Below are 13,374 nucleotides of genomic sequence, written 5' to 3' on the forward strand. Positions count from 1 at the left end.
TTTATTTATATCTTTTTGAATCTTCTCTCTCCTCTAGTATTAGCTATCCCTCCTAGCTTTGTGTCATCAGCAAATTTAATCAGTTTACCCTCAATTCCTTCATCTAAATCGTTGATAAAGATGTTGAACAATACAGGGCCCAGGACAGAGCCCTGTGGTACCCCACTTGAGACATTCTTCCAACTGGACGTGCAGCCATTTACGACCACTCTTTGCGTCCGATCACTAAGCCAGTTATGAATCCACCTAACAGTTGCCTTGTCCATTCCATACTTAGTCATTTTTTCAATAAGGATTGTATGAGAGACTTTGTCAAAAGCTTTGCTGAAGTCAAGATATACTATATCTACAGCATTTCCTTGATCCACCCAATCAGTGATTCCGTCATAGAAGGAAATTAAGTTAGTCTGACATAACTTATTAGTTACAAACCCATGCTGACTCTGTTTAATCACTTCATTCTTATCCAGGTACTGACAGACATGTTGTTTAAAATTTGTTCAAAGATCTTTCCTGGTATAGAAGTCAGACTCACCGGCCTATAGTTGCCTGGGTCCACCTTCTTCCCCTTTTTGAAGATAGGAACATTTGATCTTCGCCAGTCTTCTGGCACTTCTCCTGTTCTCCGAGAATTTCAAAGTTTATGGAGAGGGGTTCAAAAATTTCTTCTGCTATCTCCTCACTACTCTGGGGTGTAATTCATCTGGACCTGGAGACTTGAATTCATTTAGGTTAGCTAAGTGTTTCCTCACTATCTTTCTGTTTATAGATATCTTGGATTCTTCTATTCCCTTAATAGGACAGTGAAGAACAGTTGATGTTACATTTCCTTTCTGAGAGAAAACAGATGCAAAATAGGAATTTAAAAGTTCAGCCTTCTCAACATCCTGTCTTACCATTTCATCATTTTCATCCTGTAAAAATCCTAGACATTTTTGTCTTTAAGGATATCCAGCCGTTGGATCCCTCCAATTCTCTTTCTGAATCCCTTAAAATCTGCCTTTCTGAAATCTAACCTTGAAGTCTGAGTCTTCAGAGGTCTTCCTCCTCTAGTTATCCAAAATTCTAAAATAGCATGGTCGCTACCTCCTAGGGTCCCAGCCACTTTTACCTCCTCAACCATTTCCTCCCTGTTTATAAGGATTAGATCCAAGGTAGCAGTTCCCCTTGTTTTCTCCCCTACCTTTTGGAAGATAAAGTTGTCAGCAAGAGAAGATAAGAATTTCCTTGACCTGTTAGTTTTGCCTGAGAGAGATTCCCAACAAATGTCTGGATAGTTGAAATCTCCCATGACAACTATGTCATATTTTTTGGAGAACTTGGCCATTTGATGCATAAAGAGTTCATCCATATCTTCAGCTTGCACAGGCGGCCTGTAGTAAATGCCTACAATGATGTCCTTTCCATTGTTCTGTCCTTGTAGTCTTACCCAAACAGTTTCCACAGAACTCCCAGTCTCTGAAGCTTCAATCTCTGTGCAGATATACGCGTTTCTAACATACAATGCGACACCTCCTCCTCGTTTATCAAGTCTGTTTCTTGCAAATAAGTTGTATCCTTCTAGTCTTGTATTCCAATCATGTGTATTGTCCCACCAAGTTTCAGAGATTCCAATGACATCATATTTCTTTTCCTGTGTTAGTAGTTACAATTCTCTTTGTTTGTTGCCCATGCTTTGTGCATTAGTATAGAAACATTTTAGTTTGTGATTGTTTCCTCTTTCTCCAATATTTTTATTAATTAGATTCTTTTGTCTTTGTTCTTCCTTTCCACTTATAATAGCAGAGTTCTCAATAGCATTTGTCAGGTGTATGGCTTTTTCTGGTCTCTTGCTTCCCTTCCCATGTTGTTCTAGTTTAAAGCTCTCCTTACAAGTGTAGCAAGGCGACTTCCAAATACATGTTCTCCAGTCTTCGTAAGGTGCACCCCATCTCTAGCAAGTAGTCCATCGTATAAGTAATTCACTCCGTGATCCAGAAATCCAAATCTTTGCTGAGGGCACCATCGACGTAGCCAGTTGTTCACCTGCAGAATCTTATGCCACCTCCTTGTTCCATGGCCATCCACTGGGAGGATGGAAGAGAAGACCACCTGCGCTCCAAGTTCTTTCACTTTCTTGCCTAAGTCTTCAAAGTCTCTGCAGATGGTTTCCAGGTCATTTCTTGCGGTGTCATTTGTCCCCACATGTAGTAGCAGGAATGGGTAGTCCTCTGTAGGTCTGAAGAGTCCTGATATCCTGTCAGACATATCTTTAATTTTTGCACCTGGAAGACAGCACATTTCTCTTGAGGTTATATCCGGTCTGCAAATAGCGGCCTCTGTTCCTCTCAACAGGGAATCCCCCATGACCACCACTCTCCGTTTCTTCTTCACAACATTTTTCTTCCTCCATCCAGGAGGACTCTGAAGGCGTACAAGGTTGCTGTTTGTTGTCAAAGTCTTATCCTGATGTATTTCTTCATCGTTTTCCTGCCTGAGAGCCTGGTACTTGTTCCTGAGAAGTATGGGTGCTGACTGCCTCCTGATCCTCCTGGTTCTCTGGGTCACGTCTCCATTCCTCTGTTTCTTCAGGTGCACTTCGAATTTCTTCTTTTTCTGTAACATGAAGAGATAATTCTGCTCTGTCCAAGAACTCTTCACCTTCCTTAATGATCTTCAACGTAGCTAACCTCTCCAAGATTTTGCAACTTTTCCTCCAACAGGGACACAAGCTTGCATTTGTGGCATGTGAAGTTTGGCTTTTCCACTGGTAAGTCTGTGAACATGTAGCAAGAAATGCAGCTCACCAAATGGCTCCTGGCCTCTTCCATATTGAGATTTCTTAAAAACGATGAAATATGAGTCAAAATTCGCGCGCCGAATGGTTAATGTCCTGTTCTCACAGGGTTAACTTTTGCCGGCCTCTCTTTGGATCTGGGAGGGGTATTTATACTCACTCCAGACTAGCATTCTCTGTCAGTTATACTGTTATTCTGGCTGTGTGTCTGACCGACCTCCCTGGTGTGCGTGTAGTCAGCATTGCTTGTTTGATTCCAGTGTATGACCCGGTCTGTTCCCTCACTCTGTACTCAGTCTCTCATTTTGGTACTATTGTCTTCTCAAGTTCTGACCTCCTGGCTTGGCTATTGTTACTCCGTTGCAGTTTGTCCCTATTGTACCGTCCATTGCCCGTTCTGGTTTTCTGATCTATTGCTGCGTCCTGACTATCCATTCTGTCTAACCCTTTGGTACTGTCCTGCTATCTCGTGCTTTGACCCGGCTTGATCTGGTTTCCGCCCCTGTCTATGCCCCTTGGTAACATTGTCCTGTGGTTACCTTTCTAGGAGTTTCCCTGCAGCTCCTAGCTCTGTGGAGCTTAGGCCACGCCCCCAGCAGTCACGTGCTTCAGGTCCTGGAGCATGCATAGTCACCGCCGCTGCCCGCTCCACAGGTATTTTTTTGCATGGTTTTTTGTACTCAGGACATGTGCTCTGGCTCAGTGAGCAAGTGCAGTGCGGTGTTCCTGACGTTATAGCTGACCCTTTCAGTTTTTTTTTCTCTGAAGAAAAAAAAAAAAAAAGTGTGTTATCCTCATGGATGCCATACAAGCTTTGGCTGATCAGGTCAAGCACCTGACCCAAATGTTCCACAAACTTAATGTGGAACAGCACACGATGGCCCATACCCAGTAACAGTTGGTGGATACTGTACAGGGGGCTGTCGATGCATGGGCTCCTAGTGCTGGGGATAGAGATGTGTCATTAGCCTCCCCCGAATCTCCGGTCAAATTGCCAGACCCTTTCTCAGGGGATAAAAGGGAGTTCAGGTCGTTCAGAGAAGGATGCAAGCTTTTTTTTTCTCTGAGGCCCCGTTCCTCCTGGGATGAGTTCCAGAGGGTGGGGGTCGTCATTTCTCTACTTCGGGGGGCTCCACAAGCATGGGCTTTCTCTCTCTCTCTTCCTCTGCTCCTGAATCTATGTCTGTGAATTTGTTCTTTGAGGCTCTGGGGCACATTTATGATGAGCCTGATAGAGTGCGTCTGGCAGAGAATATGGTGATGAATGTGACACAGGGGAGGCACTCTGCTGAATGGTTCTGCTCAGAGTTTAGACGTTGGACCGCCGAAGTATCCTGGAACGACACTGGCTTGAGAGGGTTGTTCCGCAGGGGCCTGTCTGACCATCTGCAGGACGCTCTGGCATTACATCCTCCCCGATACCCTGGAGGATGCCATGATGCAGGCGGTCCGTATGGACCGGAGACTCCGTGCTAGAGGAATGATGCAACAAGAGTCTCCCTTGTACCCCAAATTGTGTGACACTGCACATGTATCTGAGCCCATGGAGGTTGGGTCAGTCTCGGTTAAGGAGAAAGAGAGAAGGCACCGTAGAGACAACCTACTATGCTTTTACTGTGGAGCCTCTGGACATTGGAAAAGGAATTGCCCCTTGTAACGGTGTCTCACAAGCTGGAGTACCTCTTTCAGTACCACCCCGTGTTTTCAGAGGTCCGCTCTGCGTTGGCTGGAGTCTAAATGAATGACGCTGGCTGGAATTCCTTGGTTACATGGGCGCATATAAAAGATCACTGCTTCTCCACATATTTCCAGTCTAACAACACTTCACTCACAGGACACAGAATATATCACACAGATACAGAGGGCAGGCCAATAGAAAAGCGGAAGGCCAGACATGCATTACAAAAGCCGCAGGTGGCCGGAGCCTGCCGATGTTTACTGTGGGAATTACAAAGGTGGGGGGAGGGCGGACAAAAGGAGAAAATCGTGTCCCCTCTGCCCAGGGGCGCAGCCTGTAGGCTGATGCATTAGGGACATGCATCTCACATAGAACCTATTATACATACATATAACTGCACAACATATTCTGGGTGCTGAGTGGTTCTGTAACACATAACACCCCTCCTGCCCTTCTTCAGAGAAACCATCAGAGAAACGATGAGTCTGGGCAACAATTGAGGAGGTTGTCCAGACTCCCAGGTACATTTTTTCTCATGTACAAAGATGGTGCTCCAGGTTGAATTGGAACTTGCTGGCGGTCCTGTTATGACCACCGACTTTGTTGACTGTGGTTCCTCCTTTAATCTAATTGATGCCCAAGTTGTGACTCTTAATAAGATAGGGACAGTCAGGTTAAAAGACCCTGTTAAAATTGTGGCTGTGGATTCATCCCCTCTTACCCAGGATGGAATTTGCTTTATGTCTGAAGTTTTTTCTATGAAAATGGGTTCCACTCATGTGGAAAAGTTAAGTTGTTTTATTATGAATAATCTGCCTGTAGGACTGGTATCGGGGATGCCCTGGCTGCAACGCCACAATCCTCTCATTGATTGGGTGAAGGGGGAGATCATCCGATGGGGATGTAATGATAATGGTCTGTGTTGTAACCCGGTTCCTTTTGTCAATCCGATAAGATCTGTATCTGTGCCGTCTGACGGTCTGGAGGGTATTCCGGAGTACCTGAGAGACTTTGAAGACGTGTTTTCCAAAAACAAGGCTGAGGAGCTCCCACCACATAGACCATTTGACTGTGCTATCGATTTAGTACCTGGAGCCAAATTACCAAAGGCTCGTTTGTTTAATTTGTCGGGGCCTGAGCGCCAAGCTATGAAAGAGTACATCAAAGAGAGCCTTCGCAAGAGGCATATTCGGCCCTCGGTCTCACCCGTGGCAATGGGGTTTTTCTTTGTAAAGAAAAAAGATGGTGGGTTGCGACCATGCCTCAACTTTCGGGAACTGAACAAAATTACTGCTAAGAACACGTACCCTCTCCCGTTGATTCCTGATCTATGCAACCAACTCACGGGGGCCAAATGGTTTTCTAAGCTCGATCTACGAGGGGCTTATAACCTTATAATGGGACGGGAGGGGGACGAATGGAAAACAGCGTTCCTGACAACTGAGGGGCTGTTTGAAAACCTGGTTATGCCCTTCGGCCTCACTAACGCTCCTGCTGTTTCTCAGAACTTCATTAATGTTGATTTTTCTGACTTGATTGGGCGTTATGTAGTCATCTACTTGGATGACATCTTGATACACTCTGAGGACAGTCAGTCACACACCATTTATGTACGGTTCTTATGAGACTCCGGGAGAACCATTGGCATGCTAAGCTGGAAAAGTGCTCATTTTTTATGCAAGAACGGTCTTTTCTGGGTGTAATTGTATCCGGGGAGGGATTCCGCATGGATCCAGGGAAGGTTCAGGCCATTACCGATTGGGTGCAGCCTCATGACCTGAAGAGGTTGCAGCGATTTCTGGGCTTTGCTAATTATTATAGGAAGTTCATTAAAGGGTTCTCGCAGGTGGTGAAACCCTTGACGGACCTCACTCTTAAAGGGCAGATGTAAAAAGTTGGTTCGTGGCTGCAAAAAATTCCTTCCTTACACTAAAGAACTGTTTTACCACAGCCCCTGTGTTGGTACAACCCGATTCGTCAAGACCTTTTATCGTCGAGGTCGACGCTTCGGAGGTGGAGGTGGGGGCAGTATTGTCACAGGGCCCCTCTGTGATGTACAATGTCTGTGAGGTATGGAGTTTTGTCTACAAAATATGATGTTTTCTGTTGTAACTTTCCAGAAAGATCCGGCACATATGACAATCCAGGCTGCTAGCTCTGCAGCTTCACCCCTCCTCCCTTCACACACACACAGAGCAGTGCCACCCCCCTCCTCTACAGCCTGTGTTCGCACTAGTAATAGGAGACCCCCTGCTGTTACAACCATTTGTTTCCTTCTCTCAGCTGGAAAAAAATGCGGGAAAAAGGTCTTTGTTTGAAATAAAGGTTAGTAGTAAACCTTTAAGAGCCTGCCCTGCGAAAACCGTACCAAGTAGAGATATGAAAATCATATTTTTGTAACCTGAGCGGTCCCAGCTTCGATACCGCGTATCTTTCGAAGTTCTACCCTGTCCAGAACATGAGATAGGATTTGCGCCCAAATGGACGGTCATATCGCATAGATGTTTGATGTTTTCTGGATAGGCTCATTACGCTGGGAAACATGATACCACTGATGAGTCCATACCAGCTTCTCCCATAAAGTTATAGCTAATCTAAGTTTTGTAGCCAAAACATAACTTGGAGAGAGAGGTGGGATCAACCCAGAATGCACCTCTCCGTGATGTCACATAGGAAAGTTTATAAGGCATTCCCTGGGCAAACCAGCTCAGAACAGCTCAAGTCGTCGTGCAAGAAAGACCCGCAGATGAGCGGAGACGTGCAGCTCCGCCTCCACCCCCCTTAAAGCCACATGGGATGCCAACTGACCACATGTGAGTGTGACTTTCTATCCTTTTAATCCTTTTATTTTATATCTGTACTGTACATATTTTATGTCTCAACTTTATAGCAACTTTTATCTGTAATCACTGTCCTCTTTCGGAAAATAAATGATATAATTATTTAGATCTGTCTCCATGCTCTAAGAATCGAACTATACGCCTTTGATAGATAATCGCTACTAATTCAAGGGGTTTGCCACGGACCCTCTTAATTTTACACTGTGAATTAAGTAACCGTGACTGGTGGCAGCGCGTTGTGTACGGCTATTGCGGCTTGCTGCAGTTTAGAAGGGTCTTATATTGCTGAATGAGGGGCTGCGGCCACAGCATTGATAATTCCCTTACTGCAGAAGCCTGATTGCCGGTTCACAACAGGCAGCCCGTCCGGCGACTCATTATCCTAGGTGCAGTTCCCTGACTGACCTGAGGGTAAGGGGGGCGCCGGAGAGCTGCGAGTTCCAAAGTGGAACTGAGAAAGTGGGATATACATAAATCCCCGCAATACTTGGAAGATTGATAGCAGTGGCGGGGCATCCAAATTAAACCCCCCCCGCGGCAAATTGTAGAGCGAGAGTAGCTTGCTGGATATTTTGGTCACATGGTGCCAGTGGTGGGATAACTAAGATAAGCGCCAACTGTGCCTGTGATAGCCATGTGCCGGCAGTGTGTCTCGTCCCTCCGTCCGCTGATACACCCGTGTCAGTGGTGGGACTGTGACATAGTGGTGACACAGGGTCCGCTGTCCGTCGCATTTTGGTGGCAGCGGGACCCCCGTTAGTCGCCCGTAAGTGGACGAACGGCCGTGGGCTGTTCGTCACATACCTCTACCCTAACTAACCTCAAACCCTGTGCCTTTTTCTCTAAGAAGTTCTCATCGGCAGTGAGAAACTATGATGTCGGTAACAGGGAATTGTTAGCGGTTAAATTGGCCTTCAAAGAATGGAGGCATTTTTTGGAGGGGGCCGCTCATCCCATTACGGTCATCACTGATCATAAAAACTTGGCCTATATCGAGTCTAATAACAGATTGACCCCCCAGACAGGCTCGGTGGGCACTTTTTTTTTCTCAATTTCATTTTACCATCACGTTCCTTCCAGGGTCTAAAAATGTAAAGGCAGATGCCTTATCCCGAAGTTTTGATTCTGTGTCCCCTCCAGAACCTCCTTCCTCCATTCTTCAACCAGGAGTGGTTGTAACTGAATTCTCCTCTGAGTTACAGAGAGAGATTCTGGAAGCACAAGCTCCCAGGAATAAACCCATAGCTAAATTGTTTGTACCCAAACAATTCCATCTCACACTCCTTCAAGAATTTCATGATTCTGTGTTAAGTGCACACCCTGGTATTGCAGCTACCCGGGGGGCAGTAGCTAGGGGTTTTTGGTGGCCCTCTATGGGTACTGATATAAAAAGGTTTGTAAATTCTTGAGGGGTGTGCGCGCGCTCTAAAAGCTCTCAGGTCCGGCTGGGGAATTGGTGCCTTTGCCAATTCCGGATAAACCATGGACACACCTGTCCATGGACTTTATCACTAATCTTCCATCTTCCAGGGGCAACTCAGTGGCATGGGTAGTGGTTGATAGATTTTCTAAGCAAGCCCACTTTGTGCCATTACCTGCGTTACCATCTGCTGAAACCTTGGCCCGCTTGTTTATACAGCACATTGTTCGATTGCATGGAATGCCCGTGAACGTGGTGTCGGACAGGGGTGTGCAATTTGTGGCCAGGTTTTGGAGAGCGTTTTGTATGAAGTTGGAGGTCACGCTGTAATTCTCCTCTGCCTATCACCCGGAATCCAATAGACAGACTGAACGCACCAACCAGTCGTCGGAGCAGATTCTGAGATGCCTGGCCTCCTCCAGACAGGAAGACTTGTGTAAGCCATTTCCCATGGCAGAATTTGCATTCAACTGTCGTATTAATCAGTCTACCGGAAAGTCTCCCTTTCAGGTCAATTATGGGTTTGTTCCGCAGTTTGGGGAATTTTCCCGTATGGATTCGGATTGCCCTGGTGCCGAAGGGATGGTACAACAGTTAAAAACCCTCTGGAGGGAGGTGCAGGGGAATATCTCCAAAGCCCAGAAGAAGTATAAACATTTTGCGGACAGGAGGAGGGGGTTGGGTCCTGCGTTAACAGTGGGAGAAAAAGTCTGGTTGTCCACCCGTAACATCAAACTTAAAATACCCTCTATGAAGTTGGGCCCAAAATTTATTGGCCCATACAAGATTGTAGAGGTGATCAACCCGGTGGCATACAGATTACAGTTGCCCACCTCCTTCAAAATATCTAACGTCTTCCACAGGTCCCTATTAAAACCTGTGGGGACAGTTAGAGAAGATCCCTCATCCAGTGTTGGTAGAGGGTCAACTGGAGTATGAGGTAGGGCGCATCACTGATTCACGGTGGGTGCGCCGGAGACTTCAGTACCTTATTCATTGTAAGGGATATTCTGTTGAGGATCGGTCATAGGTTCCAGCCAATTCGGTGCGCGCTGATCGACTGGTGCGGGCTTTTCATGCCAGATACCCTGAGAAACCTGGGGGTCCAGTGGACCCCATTAAAAGGGTGGTACTGTCATTGTTAGGACATGGTTAATGTCCTTTTCTCACAGTGTTAACTTTTGCCGGCCTCTCTTTGGATCTGGGAGGGGTATTTATACTCACTCCAGACTAGCATTCTCTGTCAGCTATACTGTTATTCTGGCTGTGTGTCTGACCGACCCCCTGGTGTGCGTGTATTCAGCATTGCTTGTTTGATTCCCGTGTATGACCCGGTCTGTTCCCTCACTCTGTACTCAGTCTCTCGTTTTGGTACTATTGTCTTCTCCGGTTCTGACCTCCTGGCTTGGCTATTGTTACTCCGTTGCAGTTTGTCCCTATTGTACCGTCCATTGCCCGTTCTGGTTTTCTGATCTATTGCTAAGCCCTGACTATTCGCTCTGTCTAACCCTTTGGTACTGTCCTGCCATCTCGTGCTTTGACCCGGCTTGATCTGGTTTCTGCCTCTGTCTATGCCCCTTGGTAACATTGTCCTGTAGTTACCTTTCTAGGAGTTTCCCTGCAGCTCCTAGCTCTGTGAAGCTTAGGCCACGCCCCCAGCAGTCACGTGCTTCAGGTCCTGGAGCATGCATCATCACCGCTGCTGCCCTGCTCCACAGGTATCTTCGAGCACTGTTTTTGTACTCAGGATACACGCACTGGCTCAGTGAGCAAGTGCAGTGCGGTCTTCCTGACACTTACACTCTATAGATACAGGAGGAGGAGTCCTGACCACAGGAGCTTACACTCTATAGATACAGGAGGAGGAGAAGTCCTGACCACAGGAGCTTACACTGTACATACAGGAGGAGGAGTCCTGACCACAGGAGCTTACACTCTATAGATACAGGAGGAGTCCTGACCACAGGAGCTTACACTCTATAGATACAGGAGGAGGAGGAGTCCTGACCACAGGAGCTTACACTCTATAGATACAGGAGGAGGAGGAGGAGTCCTGACCACAGGAGCTTACACTCTATAGATACAGGAGGAGGAGGAGTCCTGACCACAGGAGCTTACACTCTATAGATACAGGAGGAGGAGGAGTCCTGACCACAGGAGCTTACACTCTATAGATACAGGAGGAGGAGGAGTCCTGACCACAGGAGCTTACACTCTGTAGATACAGGAGGAGGAGGAGTCCTGACCACAGGAGCTTACACTCTGTAGATACAGGAGGAGAAGTCCTGACCACAGGAGCTTACACTCTATAGCAGGGGTGGGGAACCTCAGGCCCCAGGGCCATTTACGGCCCTCGATGACCTTTTATCAGGCCCCAAGCAGATTATCAGGGACCACATTCTTGGGCAGGGAGCTCTATTTTGATTGCCACAATCTCATTAATTTCTTCTTGCTCTGTTAGCACACACGCAGTGTTTACTACTGAACATTGGGGGCATGCAATGAAAGATTAAGTCATGAAACCAGTGCCAGAGTCAGGATGTACTTTGTGGGCAGAATTCGTACGGCCCCCAAAGGATGGTATAAATATCTAAATGGCCCTTGGCAGAAAAAAGATTCCACACCCCTGCTCTATAGATACAGGAGGAGGAGTCCTGACCACAGGAGCTTACACTCTATAGATACAGGAGGAGGAGGAGCCCTGACCACAGGAGCTTACACTCTATAGATACAGGAGGAGGAGTCCTGACCATAGGAGCTTACAATCTATAGATACAGGAGGAGGAGGAGTCCTGACCATAGGAGCTTACACTCTATAGATACTGGAGGAGGAGTCTTGACCACAGGAGCTTACACTCCATAGATACAGGAGAAGGAGGAGTCCTGACCATAGGAGCTTACACTCCATAGATACAGGAGGAGGAGGAGTCCTGACCATAGGAGCTTACACTCTATAGATACAGGAGGAGGAGTCCTGACCACAGGAGCTTACACTCCATAGATACAGTAGAAGGAGGAGTCCTGACCATAGGAGCTTACACTCTATAGATACTGGAGGAGGAGGAGTCCTGACCACAGGAGCTTACACTCCATAGATACAGGAGAAGGAGGAGTCCTGACCATAGGAGCTTACACTCTGTAGATACAGGAGGAGGAGTCCTGACCATAGAAGCTTACAATCTATATCCCCTTAGTGACGGGGCCACATTTTTACCTTTAAGTGGTAATAACTCTGGAATGCTTCAACAGATCCTAATGATTTTGAGATTGCTTTTTCATGACATGTTGTACTTTATGTTAAAGGTAAATTTATTTCTATATTTGTTTTGTGTTTATTTATAAAAAAAAAAAATCAGAAATTTGACAAAATTGTAAAAAAAAAATTGCAATTTTCAAACTTTGATTGATTATCCCTTTAATCCAGATAGTCATACCACACAAAAACATTAATAAGGTTTCCCACATGTCAGCTTTACATCAGTACCATTTGTAAAATGTTATTTTATTTTGTTAGCCTTTTAGGAGGTAGGTTTAAAAATGTAGCAGTAATCTTTCATTTTTTCAAGGAAATTTCCAAAACTTATTTTTTGAAGGACCTATCCAGGTCTGAAGTGACTTTTCGGGTCCCATATATTGGAAAAGCTCCAAAAGTCACACCAGTTTAAAAACAGCAAGCCCTCAACATATTGAATACTGCTGTTAGGTATTTTATTAACCCTTCAGGTGACGTTAAGAAATGAATGCAGAGTGGCGTGACAGGAATGAAAGAGTGTATTTGTACCACTTAAATGTCGGTAACTTCTGAACAGGCCGCTATAGCCGGCAGACTCTAATGCTGCTATTTGGTCGTGAATTGCCATGGCAAACATCAGGACCACAAGATCATGATCACAGAATGTCAATGGGGTTAAAGAGGAAGCCCCCACCCATTTATATGATGTAGTCACTATTGACAGCAGCATCTAAGGGGTTAAACAGATGTGTACCGTGCCCAAATGCTGACGGTGGCTGATGCAGCAAGTTGTCAGCTACAGTGGACAGTAGACGGCTGCTGGATTGTCACCTGTATGGGGAGGCTATTCTCTAATATCTCAGGTTAGTAAAAAGACGTATTGGCGGTCACTACGGGATATCGAAACAGGAGATGGGGACCATAAGTGCTGTTGTCTCGGGCGGCTGATTTGTGCTGCACCGTCATTACACTTGTGTGACATGGTGCGAGTGTGTATCGGCTACAGAATGCCGCTCGTCACAGCCTCCATATATCATCAGCTGGTGGTGCTCTTCAGGCAGCATCTTACCTTCTTTTTATTGGGGACAGACGCATTGGATTTGATCTGTGTCAAGGTCTTGAGGAGAAACTTGGAGTCATCCGGTGATTGCGTGATCTTCTCTGGTTTGTTGATGCCAAAATGGTGCTTCTTACACAGCTAAAAAAAAAAGAGGAAGTAGTAACATAGCAGAATAGTTAGCAAGGCTGAAAAAAGCCATGTGTCCATCCAGTTCAGTCTATATTCCGTGAGAATAAATCCCCAGATCTACGTCCTTCTAAAGAACCTAACAATAACTGTAAGATACAATATTGTTACGCTCCAGGAAGTCATCCAGGCCTCTCTTGAACCCTTCAACTGAGTTCACCATCACCACCTCCTCAGGCAGG

The 13,374-nt window shown here is 46.1% G+C and overlaps 1 protein-coding gene across 3 annotated transcripts in view; it reads right to left on the reverse strand.

Moving 5' to 3' along the window:
* Nucleotides 1-13,374, reverse strand: part of INPP5F (inositol polyphosphate-5-phosphatase F) — a 248,256-nt gene that overhangs the window by 150,144 nt on the left and 84,738 nt on the right. For 2 of the 3 annotated variants that reach the window (XR_012227544.1, XM_073564275.1), the window contains exon 4: nucleotides 13,016-13,144. The exons of the other annotated variant lie outside the window; for it this stretch is intronic. Coding sequence is in view for 1 of the 2 variants with exons in the window: in XM_073564275.1 (XP_073420376.1) it covers nucleotides 13,016-13,144 (129 nt within the window). In the remaining variant the exon portion in view is untranslated. The remainder of the gene's footprint in view (nucleotides 1-13,015; nucleotides 13,145-13,374) is intronic. 3 annotated transcript variants of the gene reach the window in all.

This window comes from Dendrobates tinctorius, unplaced genomic scaffold (assembly GCF_039654945.1).
Source record: "Dendrobates tinctorius isolate UK_male_01 unplaced genomic scaffold, ASM3965494v1 ptg000443l, whole genome shotgun sequence".
NCBI lineage: Eukaryota > Metazoa > Chordata > Amphibia > Anura > Dendrobatidae > Dendrobates > Dendrobates tinctorius.